Source organism: Lissotriton vulgaris, chromosome 1_1, assembly GCF_964263255.1.
Source record: "Lissotriton vulgaris chromosome 1_1, aLisVul1.2, whole genome shotgun sequence".
Lineage (NCBI taxonomy): Eukaryota > Metazoa > Chordata > Amphibia > Caudata > Salamandridae > Lissotriton > Lissotriton vulgaris.
Window position 1 is genome coordinate 1,654,919,666 of NC_141685.1, and position 18,103 is coordinate 1,654,937,768.

Below are 18,103 nucleotides of genomic sequence, written 5' to 3' on the forward strand. Positions count from 1 at the left end.
TCCCCCAATGTCTTCCGGAGGTGAATCCGCTTGTGCCTGTACAGGGGATGCTGGACCTGGAATCACATACTCATCCCATTCGTCTTGTGTGTCCTGGCGCTCCCCTTCCTCACGTTGTTGCTCCTCTTCTTCGTCTTCCTCATTAGAGGATGGCAGAGGACGCGATGGAGCCGGATCTGGTCAAAGGACTAAAGGAGTAGGCCGAGGCCTAGGTGGCGGTGTCACAACTGGCGGTGTCACAACTGGCGGAGGCGGAGCAGTGGACGAGAACCTCTGTTTGTAGTCTGCAATGAGAAACTGCAGGTCTGTCACTATAGAAGCTGAGAGACACACCATAGGCTGTTGAGGAGGCGGTGGAGGTTGGAATTCCTCTTGGTACTCCAAATCATCCGGTCCTTGTTCCTCATAATCTGAGCTATTGTGAAGTTTTACGCGTAGTTCAGATGGGCTTGTCGCTTGTTGGAACATAGAGCCCTCATCCGAGTCCTCATTATCCAGAAGAGGAGCAGGGGGGGAATGGTTGGACCCTGCTTGGAGAGGTCAACTCCGGCGTAAGAGTACGCGTAGTCACCCTGAAGTGCGTATAGGTACACTTCAATGGAGGCGATCCTACCGTCGTCGAACCCGTCGATGGAGCGGTCGTCGACGGTGGAACGCTGACAGTCAATTCAGACTCAGTCGTCGACGGCAGTGTCGTCAACGCTGGTGTCGTAGTCGACGGCAGAGTCGTCGACGCTGGTGTCGTCGTCGACGGCTTAGTCGTCGGCGGCTTAGTCGTCGTCGTCGACGGCTTAGTCGTCAATGCTGGTGTCGTCGTCGACGGTTTAGTCGACGCTGGTGTCGTCGACGGGCTCGTCGACGGTCTCGTCAATGCTGGTGTCATCGACAATGACTTAATCGACGATGAACTTGTGGTCGACGATGACGATTTTGTCGACTATGATGAGGCTTTCATCGACGTCGATGATTTTGCCGCCGACGACGGTTTAGACTTCGTTGACTGTGTCGACGGACGACTTTTTAATAATAATCAGAGATGGAACAGACCTACCCGTCGACGACGAGAATGTAGTAGTCGTCGACGTTTATGTTAAAGATGACGCCACCGACGTGGAGATAGTGGCTGTTGACATTGTCACAGGCAGAGCTGAAGATGTCACCAAAGGTTTCCTGAAGGCAGGATCTTGTGGAGAAACCTTCACAGCAATAGCCTTAGAACGAACCTCTTAAGACTTGGGCGTCTTCTTTTGAGGTGGCTGTACAGATGGTCCTGGGGATGAAGTTCTAGGCCTTTTGGGAGAAGAGTGTATACTCCTAATGGAACACTCACCCTCACCTGAAGAGACTGGTTGATCCTTGTCCTTGAGTCTCTGAAGCCATATCAGCAGTCGGCCCTCTCTATCCTTGAGAGTTTTGGCTGAAAAAGTGCGGCAGGCCACAAGAGGCACAAGGTCTGAAAAAGTCCCTTTTTTGGAGCATCAGCCATGGCTAAACGGAAGATCCCTCACAGAATGAAAATTCTGAGACAAATATGTGGAAATAAATCCAGAAATACAAAGAAAACTGAGCAGAGCTCAGAGGAGACTGCCTTAGCACGAAGTGCGGTAGAAAATCTGAGGGACTAGGGCTCCTTCCAGGAAGGTTCTAGAGGGTGGTGATATCAGATTGGCTCTTGGCCAAAGTTTGGTCCTTTTTACAAAAGGACATGGATATGTTACTAATGAGAGGCCTCTGGCCTATTGCTATGTATATGTCTATGACATTACTCTTTTTATATACCAGGGACTCCCACCCAGACGACGGGGAATGATTCAGGCATGTGAATATGAAAGATACCCATAATACTGGATAAAAATAAGTATTCCTACTGAAAGGTCAGAAAGAAATACAACCTCAAAAGACTTAACACGAGTGAAGAAACACTAGCAATGGTATTAATACCTTAGTAAACAAAAAAGTTACACAAATACATGGTACCATGCCAACCAGTGGAGGGACATAGTACTTGCCCGCTGCTCGCAAGGAGGGATAAACACTAAAGGAGGCGTGCCAAAAAGCATGTCAAACAAATTGAAAGAAAAATTACGAAAATGACAATGTAACCAGCTAATCACAAGTCTGTGGGCAGGCTTGAAGCCCATATAGTGAATACAACATGGAACGAAGACAGCACATGCTCCCTGCATAGGCTCGACCTAAAAAAAGCTTTAACTGCATGGAAAACTTGCTAATAAAGCTGAACAAATTGTCATACGTTGCACCATGAGAGTCAGTGACTTCGGCTAATGTTACTACTTGCACAGACACAAAAGGTATCAGATCCTAAGTGGTCAGGGGGCAGCAGCGAGCCATATGAAAGCCAGTGACTGTGCAGTTCCTCAGGTTTCAAATATTGTACATATCTGAAACCATGGCTTCCTAAGGAGACAGTCTTAAGCCTCATTGAAACGCAAGATTATATCCAGAGGGAACGTCAAGGTGAGCAACGCTACGGCCTAGTCCATCAGGTTCAGTGAGGCATCAAATCCGAAAAAATAAATTTATCAAAAAGAGAATGAAAAAAATGGGCGGGGTCACCTCTTGCACGGTTTGCTATGAAGGCTCAGTTGCTGGTTATTTGTCTACTGCTGCCCTTTGTAGAAGCCAAGTCTAAAAACATATCTGTTCCTGCCCAGCACCACAAGCACAGAAAACCCATATGTTCCATATCACACATGCTTGATGTAGGAGCTGCCACAACTTCAAGCCATGGTCGACACAGCAAGGAACACGTGCTTCAAAGCATTTTCACTCTACAAATATGTTGAGAGGGGAGTCCACCCCAGAGAAATAAGTGCCTGTTCATGTCTCACAGGAGATGAAAGTGCCAGTCCCATTTTGCAGAGCACTTTCGTACCTGTGGCATTACAGTTAATGGCCAACATCTCACATCAGTCTGTCCATCATGCACTTCCACCGCCTAACCTGGCCACGTTGCTCATGTTCAGTCTTATTTAATACAAGGCGCTATTTTACTCAGGAATCACAAGGACTCAAAGTTCACATTGTATTGTTACTTTACTACATTTTGCTAATATGGCCTTGACACGGTCAAAGCGTGCAGTTTTGACACCAACTGGTTTTTTAAGTGCAATAACCTTTCAAACATCAGGTCCAACAGGCAATAATGGTTCCCTCAACCGGCATTAACATGTAGTGCTGCCACTGCCTACAAGTTCTGCCTGTGTATATTCCACCAAAGAGAAACTGGAAAAATTTGTGCAGCAAAAATTCGAGACTGATCATCCACCACAAATTGTACTGAAGCCAAAATTTGAAGTCTGGGGGCTTTGTGCCAGATTTTAATAATACCACAGTAGGCCAGTATACCAATCATGTGTGAGTGGAATTGCCTCATCTCTACAGGGTATCCCTTAAGGGCTCAATTTAATCTTAAATGAAATGTCTGCTTCTTTACCAACCATGTTTGAAACTCTTATCTACTGTCTTAATTCACACTATTTGGCAATTTCTTGTCTCTATCTATCGTTATCTTCTCTATGTTATGCAAATATTGTGCCCCACGGTTTTTGCACAAAGTGACATTCACCAAAACGTCTTACCAACAGTTTATTTATAACTTTGCACAGCAGAGGAATAAAAGGTGTGAAGTGCACATTTAATACTTATGGTAATGCACCTCCGCACTCAAGTGTGCTTGAATTTAAACACAGGAGCATAGCTATCGGCATCTTTTGGACCTTTCAATTTAACCCATTGCGTGCTCATGACTAGCTCATCATGACTCGTCATGAGGCACGGTTGAGCTGAACTCATGCGTTGGAACGTTCACACGCGGGGATAATTTCCCCGCTGGGCTGAACGTTCCAAAAGGAATATGCTACTTACCAGTATGCATCTGTTCTTGGCATAGAGGGCTGCAGAGTGGTACATTATGAATAGATCGCCATCTGGTGTTGGGCTCGGATGATTGCACTTTGTTTTTCTCGTGGAGAGTCTTTTGTATCTTGGTGACTCCTCCCTTGGTTGGTAGTGCGCATGGGCATCGGCTCCATCCTTAGATTGTTTTGCCATAGTAGGGTTAGATGGAGTAGTATGATAGAATACAGATAAGAATGCCCATGTAAGTGTATCTAAATAAGATAATGTTGGAACAGACACAGGTTTCCGGGGAGGCTGGGAGGGCATGTACCACTCTGCAGCCCTCTATGCCAAGAACAGATGCATACTGGTAAGTAGCATATTCCGTTCGAGGCATATGGGCTGCAGATGGTACATTATGAATAGACTATACAGCAGTTCTCTCCCTAGCTGTGGTTGCCCGTGTCTGTTGCAACTGTCTGAAATAAAGTTTTTAATACCGCTTGTCCCACTCTAGCTTGTGTTGTGTGCACATCTACACAATAGTGTTTTGTGAAGGTGTGCGGTGTAACCCAGGTAGCTGCTTTGCATATGTCATCTAGTGGAATGTTTCCCAAAAATGCCATAGATGCTCCTAGTTTACGTGTAGAGTGAGCTCTAGGAGGAACAGTTAATGTTCTCTTTGCTTTTAAGTAGCATATTTGAATGCATTTTACAATCCATCTGGCAATGCCCGCTTTAGAGATGGGATTGCCTTTATGTGTAGGAGAAAACGCAACAAATAGCGGTTTTGTCTTTCTGAAAGTTAGTGTTCTTTCTATATAGTACAATATTGCCCTTCTAACATCCAATGTATGTAGGGCTCTTTCTGCTACTGTTTGTGGTTTTGGAAAGAAAACCGGTAATTCCACTGACTGATTGATGTGGAATGCCGAAATTACCTTTGGTAAGAATTTTGGGTTTGTTCTAAGAACCACTTTATTTTGGTGTAACTGCATGAATGGTTCTTGAATCGTAAAAGCCTGCAACTCAATTACTCTAAGTGACGTGATAGCTATGAGGAAGGCCACCTTCCATGTGAGGAATTGTATTTCACACCTATGCATAGGTTCAAAGGGTGGCCCCATTAGTCTGGTAAGTACTATGTTGAGATTCCAGACTGGGGAAGGTGGTCGTCTTGGTGGAATGACTCTTTTGAGTCCTTCCATGAAAGCTTTAATTGCTGGTACTTTAAACAGGTAAAGATGTTGCCTGTTTTGTAGGTACGCCGCTATGGCTGCGAGATGAACTCTGATAGAGGTATATGCTAAGTTACATTGCTGCAAGTGTAGTAAATAGCAAATGATTTGTTTAGTGGATGCGTCCAGAGGGTTGATGTGCTTACTGTTACAGTGTATAGCAAACCTTTTCCATTTTGCTGCATAGCATGCTCTGGTGGTAGGACGTCTTGCTTGTTTAATGATTTCCATACATTCTGGTGGTAAATCTAAATATCCAAACTCTATGACCTCAGGAGCCAGATCGCTAGGTTCAGTTGTTTGGGATCTGGGTGCATTATTTCTCCATGGTTCTGTGTAAGATGCATGGGTAATAATCTTAGTTTTTGATGTGGCACTTGTGAGAGTTGTAGTAGCGTGGTGAACCACGGCTGTCTTGCCCACGTGGGTGCCACTAGTATCATTGTCATTGAGTGTTGCTGCAGTTTCCGAACCAGTAACGGAATTAGTGGGAGAGGAGGGAACGCGTAAGCAAATTTGTTGGACCAATTTATCCATAGTGCATTGCCCTGGGACCGTTGGTGTGGGTACCTGGATGCGAAGTTTTTGCATTTTGCGTTCTGATGATTGGCAAACAGATCTATCTCTGGTTGCCCCCATTTTTGGAAGAATGGCTGCAGTATTTGGTCGTGCAGCTCCCATTCGTGTACTTGTTCTGACTGTCTGCTTAGGATGTCTGCTATCTGATTTTGAACTCCTGGTAGGTGTTCTGCTAACAGATAGATCTTTTGAGGAATGGCCCATCTCCAAATGTCCTGTGCTAGTTTGGATAGTTGGAGAGAGTGTGTCCCCCCCTGTTTTTGAATATAATACATTGCAGTCATGTTGTCTGTTCTGATTAGGACTGCCTTGCTTGTTATTTGCATTTGGAAAGCCTTTAGTGCTAGAAATACCGCTAATAGTTCCAGGTAGTTGATGTGCAGTTTCTTTTGCTGCACACTCCACTTCCCCTGCACTGTGTATTTGTCCATATGCGCTCCCCATCCGGAGAGCGATGCGTCCGCTGTTATTATCACTTGTGGAATTGGCTCTAGGAACGACCGTCCCTTGGAAATGTTTTCTGTGTTCCACCACTTCAGAGAGCGATACGTCCGGTCGTTTACCAACACCAGATCTGTAATCTGACCTTGAGCCTGATTCCACTGTGTCGCTAGACACTCCTGTAGTGGACGCATTTGTAGCCTGGCATGTGGTATTAGCAGTATGCAGGAGGACATCATGCCTAACAGTTGCATAAACACTAGTGCTGGTAGTGAGTGTTGTGGTTGAAATCTTTGTATTAACCCGACCATTGTCTGTATCCTGATTGGGTTGGGGTATGCTATTGCCTTTTCTGTGTCTATCGTAGCCCCCAGGTATTGCTGAATCTGGTTTGGTTGCAGGTGTGACTTTTTGTAGTTCACCGTAAACCCTAGGTGGTGCAGCAATTGAATTGTCTTCTGTGTGTTGTGGAGACATTCTTCTTTTGACTTGGCCTTTATTAGCCAATCGTCCAAGTATGGGAAGACATGTATTTGTTGTCTTCTTAGGTGTGCTGCCACCACAGCTAGGCATTTTGTGAAAACTCTCGGTGCTGTTGTGACACCGAACGGAAGGACTTTGAACTGATAGTGTTGTCCTTCTACTACAAACCTTAGGTATTTTCTGTGGGCTTTGTGAATTGGGATATGAAAGTAAGCGTCTTTTAGATCCAGTGTAGAAAGAAAGTCCCCTTTCTTCAGTAAAGGGAGTACTTGTTGGAGCGTGACCATGTGGAAATGCTCCGAATTTATGTAAGCATTGAGAGGTCTGAGGTCCAATATTGGTCTTAGGGACCCGTCTTTTTTGGGGATTAGGAAGTATAGAGAGTATACTCCTGTCCCTTGTTGATTTTTTGGGACCTTCTCTAATGCATGCTTTTGTAGAAGTGCTAGTACTTCTTCTTTTAACAATGTCAGATAATCTTGACTCATTGGGCGCTGTTTGGGGGGGGATGTTTGGTGGGGTAGCTGTGAGTTCCAGGCAATAACCATGTTGGATAATCTGTCTCGCCCACTTGTCTGATGTGATGTTTTCCCAGACAGGTAGGAACTGTGATAGACGTCCCCCGACCGGTGTTATGTGGTCTGGGGGGAGTTCTATGAAGTCACTGTTTTGGGGTTGAGGCGTTGCGGTTGTTATTATTTCCGCGGCCTCTACCTTTGTTGTTGTTACCCCTGTAATTTCCTCTTGAATTGCCTTTGGGTGATGTAGGTGTGAAAGAGGTGGATTGCTGATTTGTTCCTGTATTCTTTGAGCCCCCTCTATAGGTGGATCTACGAAAGGAACCTCTTTGTGTTGGCTGTTGCAATGCTCCCATTGACTTCGCCGTTTCTGTATCTTTTTTCATTTTTTCTAAGGTCTCATCTGTGCTTGAACCAAACAGTGTCTTTTGATCAAATGGTTGGTTCAGTAGGGACGTTTGTACTTCCTGTTTGAATCCTGAGATTCTAAGCCATGCATGTCTCCTTAACATGACACTGGTGTTGATGGATCTTGCTGCAGTGTCTGCTGCGTCTAGGGCGCACTTAATGGAAGTATTAGTTATTATTTTACCTTCCTGTATTAACTGATCTGCCTTTTTCTGATGTTCTTTGGGGAGATGTGTGATGAGTTTTTCTAATTCATCATAATGTGCCCTGTCATAACGTGCAAGTAGTGCCTGTGTATTGGCTATACGCCAGCTATTTGCCGCTTGTGATGCTACTCTCTTGCCTGATGCATCTATTATTTTGACTCTTTATCAGGTGGAGGAGCCTCTCCTGTAGATAATGAGTTTGCTCTTTTACGAGCGTTTGAGACTACAAGCGAGTCCAGAGGTACATGGCCTTTGATAAATATCGGATCCTTTGGAGCCGCCTTATATTTTTTATCAATTCTTGGGTTTAACACCCTGGCCCTCACTGGGTCTTTGAATATTTCTTCTGTGTGACTGAGAAGACCCTTCAACATAGGAAGAGTACCTGATGTTCTTTGTGCATTAGGTAGCGTCTCTAACAGGAAATCCTCTATTTGAGGTTCTGTATGTATATCTACTTTATGATATTTTGCTGCCCTATTAATGAGCTGTACAAACCCTGTGTTATCAGGTGGTGAAGGCTTTGAGGGATATAACTCTGGGTCGTTGTCCTCATCTGACCCTACGTCATAATTTTCCCATGGGTCATCCTCATCTGGGATGGTTTCATCCTCCCCTTGAGGTTCATCCTCCCCTTGAGGTTCTCCCTCCCCTGGATCACTGTCTACATCAGACTGAGGTGTAGATGGTCTTGGTGTGGAAGGTGTAGGAATATTTGGCATAGTGTGAGGAATAGGAGAAGAGGGTGTGACTTTAGGTCGAGGAGAAGCAGGAGGAGTTGTATTTGTCCCCAGTGTTCTCTTTTTTGAAGGAAGAGATTTATCTTCTGTCTGTTCATTCTTTCTCTTCTTCGTCACTACTTTGCCAGTTTGCGGATCGATAAACAAAATCTTTTGTTTGGGATCTGTCTGTTGCTCCTGAATCGGTACCGAAGGCCCTGGTTCCGAAAGGTGCTTATGTTTTCGATCGTCGGTGTTCGGTGTTTTCGGCACCGAGTGTCTACTCGATTCCGACTTCCTGGGTATCGAGTGAGTCTTGGACGACGAATCATGTTTCTGTTTCGACATGGAATGTTTCGATACCGAGCTTTCCCTTGTATGGAGCTTCGGTGTCGAAGTCGATGTCGACCTTTTCTTGGATCCGACATGGTGGGAGGCCGAGTGTTTCGGTTTCAGTTTCGGTTTCGTTGCCGGGCCCGAGGGCGGGGCGTCGGAAACTTTTTTCTGCAGTTTGACCGGGCTCAAAGGCGGGGTCGTTACCGCACGGGGTCGGTTTTTCGGTAAGGGGACGTCGTCACTCACGGTTTGTTGCACGTCGAGTTCTTCAACATCCGACTGGTCCCCTTCCGACCACGACTGATCCTCTTCTTCCTCAATTTGCTCGTCTCCGAACAGCTCCGGGATCGCCTCCGACTGCATTTGGGAAACCTCGTGTCTTCGAGCTCGACGATTTCTAATCGTTAGCTTGGAGGAGAATGCTGCGCAGGCTTCGCAGTCCCTGGATTCGTGTTCAGGTGATAGACAGAGGTTGCACACCTCGTGTAGGTCCTTGTGTGGGAACTTAGCACCACACGTTGGACATTTTTTGAATGGAGTCCTTTCCATGGACTCCGGGCTTGACTGCGTCGAGAAAGGCCTCCTGTTCGTCGACGTAGATCAAAGTTTTTTCTTCGATTTTGAATTCGCAACGCCTCAGAATGGAAATGAAACGCGTTCGATAACAATACCGCCGAATTGGAAAGGGAATACGCGCCGATAAATCACTTTTCCCTGAAGTTGATCTGGAGCGTCTCGATCCTCATCCGAACCCGATGGCGGAAAAAAACAATCTAAGGATGGAGCCGATGCCCATGCGCACTACCAACCAAGGGAGGAGTCACCAAGATACAAAAGACTCTCCAAGAGAAAAACAAAGTGCAATCATCCGAGCCCAACACCAGATGGCGATCTATTCATAATGTACCATCTGCAGCCCATATGCCTCGAACCAGGTGTGGTTGTGACGAGCTCCGCTAGTCATGAGTGCAGCTCCACTGTGCCTCATTACGAGCCATGCTCGTCACAAGCACAGCGGCGCCGCACACGGCCCCCGTCCCCCGCACAGCAGGTGAAAACGCCCGCAGAGAAGGGGTTAAACAAAAAAGAAAAGGACATTTTGTAGTACACCACATTTGAGTTCGTTTACTGTGGGAATTCTTTAAATGAATGTACTCTATCAATCTGGGAGTAAAAATGGCCTACACCGCAGCTGAGGTTTTGAGCATGTGACTTGCAGGCTAAACTCCGCAGCAAGCACTGAACTCCTGTAACTGCCCATATTACATGCTGGATAGAAACCTATACAATTTAAAGAACAATGCTCAATCCACTTAATATTGGGAGCTTGCCTGTTCTCATGGACTGCATTAATGCAGGATTAGGAAACAAAGGCAAAAGGAGCAGCTTGGCCAGGATCACACAATTTGTTTATAGTGGAAGCTGGATCAGGGGCGGGCCTAGAGTTCCCAGATACCAAACAATTTCCCCCCATATCACATGTATGTGGTACTCTGTTATAGTAAGAGGGTGAACAAGGAAGAGATTATAAACCACTCGATGACCTGAAGCTGATTATTTTGAATCTAGGAATTCTGTATTCCAATCGCAGCTTCTTCGTTTAACAAACTTGGGCATACCCAGGTCAATCGAGTCTGATTGTGCGCATTACTTTAGGCAAGTTTAAACTGCCAGGTGTCACTTTAGTGCTAGTCATCAATCAATGATGATGGGATGTACAATAATGAACTGCCACTGCTCTACTCTGAGGGGCGCAGGTTATCCGGTCTTGCTGCCCTATGAATTTTTACAACAGGATCCTCCAACGAGTATCTTGTGAGCTACTGGTAGCTGTCCAGGTACCTGTAAGTAGCTCTCCTGTGTGCAGCCTAGTCAACTAAATTAGAAGCGTGTGCTTAGTTGAATTAATATATGTATACCAAAATTGAAAAGCATGTAATGGAGACGAAAATATGTGTATTTTCAGAACTCATAAGCTCATGTGTTGAGAAAAATGGTTGAATTTACAAAATACATTTGAAGCCGATATTGAAGTCTATAAAATCAAACAGTTTTGGGGAGATTTTTACTAATGTTAACTCTGTGGCAGGGGCATTACACCTATGGTTGTTATGTATAACCTATATAGAGACAATCTACATTGACAAAGCATTTTTACATTTCTGCTTGCAACTGGTCCTGATGCACTGAAGTGCTCATTGCTGGTAATCTTTACATATGGTGGCTACTAATGTAATCTTGTTTGATGTGGTAACTATTACATCTCAAATGTTATCAGTAGCTCGGGAGAGTTTTTATTGACCATTAGTAACTCTTATCACAGAAAAGGTTTGAGACCCCCGTTTTAGAATCTCTATTTAGAGATGCGGATTTGTTTTTGTTAAGCATCTACTTCTCACCTAACCTTCACCTCAGATGGCATGGGTTTACAGGCGGTATGAACTGGAGGGAACCATGTTGTAAGTGCAGACACGAGTAAAGTAAGTAAATATCTGGTTATCAGGTCTTGGAGATGCACTTTCAGCTGAAAGGCTGGCCTCTGACAAAGTCACTACGAGCCGCAACACCTCCCTTGCCGCAAGCATTGTGAACCCTCCGCTGGGCTCCCAGGGGCATGGTTCCCCTAACCCAGAACGCACACAGCGCTGGCACCAGGGAGTTCAGGGGAAAGTCTACTCAGCCCACCTCGACACGCCTTCACGACTAGTCTCCCGGGCAGTCTACCACTTCCTGTCCACCTCCAGGGTAGAGCCACTCTGGGCAACGAGCGCGCCACACCCAGCCCCCTCCGGCTCACAGAATATTCTGGGCACAGGAGCCGCTCCCCCCATGCCAGCTTCCCTAAACAGGACTGCGCCGACACTGAAGCAGGGGGGCGCAGCGGGGCACGGGCTTGTGTCGGGGTTGGCAACAGCGGGGGCATCTCCACCAGCCTGCGTGACCCAGTGCCCTACCTAGGTCTCTGAACCCAACCGCTTCAGGCACTTCACATGCACTCCTTTGCGATATCGAACACGTCTAGAGCCGCAGTAAGCTTGCTAGTAAGGGCCGACTGGTCTTTGCCGGGAAACATTCAATGTTCAACCCAGGAAAAAAACACTTTCAAACACAAACTCGGAGAGAAGACTGATCACGACGCAAGGGGGGCTTCGGGGAATTAAGCAATGCTCTTCAAGGCACTTAAGGAAGACACTTCTGGAAGCATGTCTTTTTATTTGTTTACTTTCCAAGAAACCTAACCAACCATTTCTTTAGAATCTCAATAGAAAATTAAACCTTCAAGAGTTACTTGCAGAGAATGCAAATCACCGTCGCCGCTCACAGTAGATCCTGCGAGGGTGCAGCAGCACCACCTTGTGGTGATTATCGGACAGCAGCAAACAGCTCAGAACACAAGCACGCTGTCCAGCAAGAGAAGAACTAGGGCGACAGCAACAACAACCCCTCCAATAAAATGACCCCTATCGTCACGAAAAGACTTACAGCTAGAAACATTAAGGCTCTAAAAGAATCCACAGTACACAAGTCTTATTCAAATTCAGAAGTGTAACCATACATGTAGGCCTGTCCTACACTTATGCTACAGCAATTCCATCATAATTTTAGAAAGCAGTTGATGTTTTAACCTGAAGTAGGGTAAGTGGGTTATGTCTAATAAAAGCAGGGCCACTGGAATTATGGAATTATGTGGCCGCAGCAATTTTTGTATAATTCTAGATTTGCGTATTTGCCACATAAACCATCATCTGGCACACAATCTGCATATTGTAAATGTTTCAAGCTGAAATGTTTCAGCAATTCCTAAAAACGCACTGACATCTGTTGCTGCACAGTGAAAAGCTCTTTGCAAAGGTTGATTGGTCACCTTTCAGTTGCCTATTGCTATATTTGCGTGTTAAACTGGTACTAATGAGTTGCAACCACTGCCCAATCAGTGTTAGCAAGTTTAAAAATGACAAAATAATGAAGTAATACCATCACAGAATTGTGCTGCCTGACGCCGCTTAATTTGCCCTTTCTTGTCCCATAGTTTATTTATCCCTTCTCCATAATTTGCCACTCCCCCGCCGCTTAATTCCACTGGGCCCGACAAGAAATCTTCCAAGACATGCTTCCCTAAAAAATCTTTTATATATGAAACAAAAAAGTGGACTCTTCGAAAGGGGACTCAAATTAAATCTTTAGTTAATTAAGTTACTTGGACCACTCGCCTTCGCAAGTATAAAGAAGCTATTCTAGTCTCCAGGCGTGACCTTTTTCAAAAGCAGATTGCAAAGCCAACAATTCGACCCAATAACTTTTTAAAATATACAAAGAGCATGACTAACATTGCATATGGTCATTAGGGAATGGTGCGCTATGAACCAGTCAAATGAAAGTATCAATATCATGTGCTTCAAAAGCTGGTAGTAAACATTCAAAAGAAACAACTTCCCAGGAAAGGCTCTTACTCTGCACAATTATAGGTAGACTACTGGCCAACAAGAGCAGGGAAGTTGTTGGAAGGCACAGACTTGCAGACGATCTGCTCAAGCGCGGCCCACAGTGCTTCCCGACTATGACTGCGCCAGCCACTGAGATTCGAGGCAGGCGTTTCAGATTTTTCTAAACCTTGTGATTGGCTGTATCCGCCACTATAAGATAGGTGTGCTACAAAACAGCACCTATTGACCTGGCTAAAGTAAATAGTTTTTACCCCCAGCATTTAATTTGAGGCCCAACTAGGCATTTACTCCAAGCAGTAAAGATACATTTGCAAAGAGTGCCCTAGCAGGCGGTTTTGGTCAGCGACAAACAAGAAACTTTGGGGTCAAAACGCGAAATGTTAGAATCTTCACTTCCGACGAGACTAAAGCTTGCGCCTCCGAGGTGACTTGTCATCGATTTGGGGGTGCTGCGGAATACGAGCGCACTGATAACCGCATTGATTGGCTTCAAATTAAAGAGGTTAAATTGTCACACATCAATGGACAGACACCAGTGTGCAGAATCCGTATGAAGAGCTCAAGGCCTCAGTGGGGTATGATTTTTGTGAATAATCATGCTTGATCAAGTCCGCTCTTGTGTTATTTATAGACCTAATTAAAAGTGTGGAAATGATTAACATGTGAAACTTTCAAAGGTACAACGTGAAACTGTGCAAGAAAAATGACACGTTTAGTAGACAGGAGCTGCAATGTTTAATGTGCAGACAGCATGGAAAATACAATGTTTTTACATGAATTAAAATGATACGAGAGAAAATTGACAAATGTGCTAAATAAAACCTATAGGTAGAGTTTTCAACATAATAATGAAAATGCTTAGTGTAAAATGTTTCATGATTAGGTTTTCTTTATATCCCAAAAATAATTGATTAATAAATCACATTTTGAAAATTGGGTTTCACTTGTGAAAGTTTAACCAGAATAATGAATCTTTAATTATCGTTTCCTTCTTTTTTCAATTAGTAATGCGTGTGTTTTATTTGTCTGACAAATGATGATTTATGCTTTTCCTATGAAGGCCTCAAAGCCTGTTAAGAGTTATTTTCCTTTTTGTTAAACTAGGCCTCAGAAAGAATGTACTTTGTCCTTCGTTATTTCCAAAATGCTGATTTATTTGTTTAATTGTCTTAAGCATATCACTCGTGTTTCCTTTCTACAGTTAGAGTATTCCTTTCTATGAATAATTGTCTCAACTATGTTGCAAGCTGATGTAATAGCGAGCGTGAAGACATGAAGAAATGTCAAGTTCTTTGCCTGCTTCCGCTGAGTGTTAACATCTTTCATTTTAACAAAAGACTATCTTGTTAAAGTTCTGGATGACATAGCCTAGAGAATGATCACCTCATGAAGGTAACCAATGGAATTGTGCAGAGCTGCGAAAATGATACATTTGGGGGCTAGTTTATGAACATTTTAGGGTATAATTATTTCAGTGGGAAAATAATTTCGTAGTGGTTGTTTCTATGAGAAGGGAGCCTTTTGCTGCTGTATTCTCGCTATGCTACTCTGGCTGGCTATATTCCTTGCAAATACTGGGCATGACATGCTGTCAGTCCGAACCTGATTTTCTTGAACAAGACCTAGTCTGATTACCATGCACTTCATGGGCTGGTGATTCTGCTCAAGCTACACCTTTTCGGCTGAAGGGTTAGCTATTTCTGACTATTGCACGCTGTACATTAGGTCATTGATCCTAGGTTCATATGAATCTTGTATAGCACGCGGATATTTCAATGTATTATTTACTTTGTTACTCTCTTCCTCTCCCCTCTTACTTGTTACTGATTATGATGTATATGCCATAAACTGTATTTCGTTATTGTGACTTTACCTGTAACATTGAAATATATAGAATTGACATGAATGTATTAGCGGTGTTGACCATTCATATTCTGATTTAGATGAAAGTGACTTGATAAGTATACAGAGTTTTGTCTTCATTAGCAGTGGTGGCTCGCCGAGGGAGTGCTGTGGGGCGGAGAATTGTAGTCTGACATACGACGGACTCCACTACCCCCCCCACCCTGACCCTCCCCCGCAGCACTCCCTTGGCGAGCCGCCACTGCTTAGTAAATTATTTGACCATGATGCATACAGTGACTATCCTGGTTGATTAAGCTTTTTCTTCATTATAGGTACTCAAGAAAGAACTAGCATCCATCTATTATCGGAGTCCCTATCGGCTCTCTAAAGAGCTATCGGAGGACAAGATGTTTGTAAGGGGTTATTGAGTTTTCATGGGCCCAAACTCTTAGATATAATAAAAGTTTCATACATAATTTTGGAGATATCGTGAAAAAGTATAAAATGACACCGCTTTCGCGGGATCAGCCTAATTCAATTATGCACAGAGCTTATGTCACCGCTAGGTTTAGTCCACTCACATGTACTAAACCACTGAATCGGACGGAAAAGCCAACCGAAGAAAGCAGGCTAAGGACGTCCTCATTCACTCCTCTTGCGCGTGCAGCCCTGGAGACGTAGGCAAGCCATTCCTCTGCAGGCTGATGCTTCGGGCAGGACCAACACAAGTAAACCATGCTAGGCCTATGGCCAAAGGAAGGATGTTCCCACAAACAGCTAAGACACAGAAGCCTTTAGAAAAAGACAGAAAATCTAGCCCTAATTTCTAACACTGCAGACTAGATTAGGTTTAGTATACCTAAAACTGGAAATATGCCCGAAATGTATGCGATCCATTAAAATATAAGTACAGAAGATTTACGGAGCAGGAATTTATATGTGAAATTCCAGATAGGAAAATGGACTAATTCCAGCCACCCAAGCTCTTGCAGGGGATGAGTTAAAGCTCTACCCTTGATCTAACACCTAGAGTGCATCACCCCCGACTTCTTCTGGAAATCAGGAACCAGCTAGACCAGATAATTGCTGCTAGGTATTTCTTATGTCAAACATGCTGCTGTGTTATTGTACAGTGGATCATTCAGTTGGTGGTGCCAATTTATTTAGAGCTTCATGGTATGCACAGGTGAAATGGAAGCAAAACTAAGGCAAATGCCTCACATTCCTGCCCCATAGTCTCACTGTAGGGACATTTCCAAGACAAAACTGATGGGGCAGCTATATCCAATTTTAGACAACTAGAAAAAGAACGAGACAGTGACTAGTAAGCAGCAGCCGAAAAACAAAGCAGAGGCATTGCCCAAAGCAGAGGCACCGACTACTGGGATATATAAACGTTAAAATTCCAGATTTAAATATTAAGTCAGAAATAATTAAAAGACTGCACGAGAACAATCGACAGCACTTTTAACTAACCACAGTCAGTACACCAAGGCACAGTATTTGTGCATGGTTTATTAAAAGGTGGTTACTCGGAGACACTTACCTTGGCAACAAACTGCTTGTCCTTCTGATCCATGTTCAACATAGGAGCGACATAATCTCTCCATATCCTTAGCTTCCGTTCTTTGGCTTGCCTATCAACAAAAACAGCATGGCATTAAACCTTGGTTCAGCCTCGTGACACAACAAGTACTATCACACTCTTGTGGCATAGTAAGTTCATGATATAATACGAAATGAGCCATGACTGTATATCCACTTAATAGCGCCAACATGTGTAAAGTAAGCCCAGTCTCACCAGCCTTAATGGGCCAGGACCCACTCTAATGCACACCGATGCAGAACAAACCTCCATATTACAATAGTTCAAGAAATCAAAGCTATAACTGGATAAGAAAGCAGGGTACGCCTAAAATGCCACCACCCTTTATGGCTATCAAGTTGAAGATTAAGGCTTTCCACGATGGTAAGACAAAACCTTGCATTTATTTGTACTGGGTGGTTCCCCTGATCTAAGCTATACTGTAATATTTGCTGCTAAGTGACGAGCCTTACAATAAATGAGCGGGAGTCAATGTACTGGGTACTGTCAGCATTACAATATGGATACCTGCCCATCAATTTACTGTTCTTGGTAAATACTACAAGGTTGGCCTGGCCGGGACGGCAGCCCATGAGCACAATATTACTATAACTGCAAAAGACAGAAGACAAGGTGGAGTGTTACTTTCAAAGTCAAAGGCCATGCTGATGGAAAACAGCAGTCTCCTCCAGTGACAGCAGGAGGTAATGCACAGTTCCCAAAAAGGAAACCGTTATTAGGAGTCTTATTGCCAAATGCAAGACTTAAGAGAAACAAAATCAAAACATCTGACTGTAAGAACAGTAGCTACGCTCTTGTGTAATGTGCAAGATATTATGCCTGCCTCTGTTGAAAAGAAAAGAAATCTTAAACTTATGAATTCATGCCTCGCACACCCTCTCTCAAAGATTACATCCTCAGAGTAACACTACGAACACGCCTCTACAACACCGGAATCCAAGAGAAGGCCCCGGACTGGACCACCTCCTTCCTCTCCAACAGAACACAGAGCGTCTGCCTCCCCCCTCACCCCCCAACCGCTCCGAAGCTACCGAGATCTGCGGCGTCCTCCAAGGCTTATCCCTCAGCCCAACGCTGTTCAACGTCTACATGGCACCGCTAGCCCACGTTGCACAACCTCAACATCATCATCTACTCTGACAACACCCTGCTGATCCTCTCCCTCACCAAAGACCCCCACACCGCCAAAGCCAACCTCCTTGAAGGAAAGAAGGCAGTCACCTACTGGATGAGAAACAGCCAACTAAAGCTGAACTCTGATAAGACGGAGGTCCTCATCCTCGGATCCACCCCCTCAGCTTGGGACGATTCCTTGTGGCGGACTGCACTAGGAGCACCCCCTAAACCCACTGAGCACTCACCCAACCTAGGAGTCATCCTTGACTCCACCCTCTCCATGCTGAAGCAGGTCAACACCA

General features: G+C 44.6%; 1 protein-coding gene across 1 annotated transcript in view; it reads right to left on the reverse strand.

Moving 5' to 3' along the window:
- Positions 1-18,103, reverse strand: part of SND1 (staphylococcal nuclease and tudor domain containing 1) — a 2,099,018-nt gene that overhangs the window by 1,932,514 nt on the left and 148,401 nt on the right. Inside the window, exon 9 of the mRNA XM_086918876.1 lies at positions 16,626-16,716. Coding sequence (XP_086775002.1) covers positions 16,626-16,716 — 91 coding nt within the window. The remainder of the gene's footprint in view (positions 1-16,625; positions 16,717-18,103) is intronic.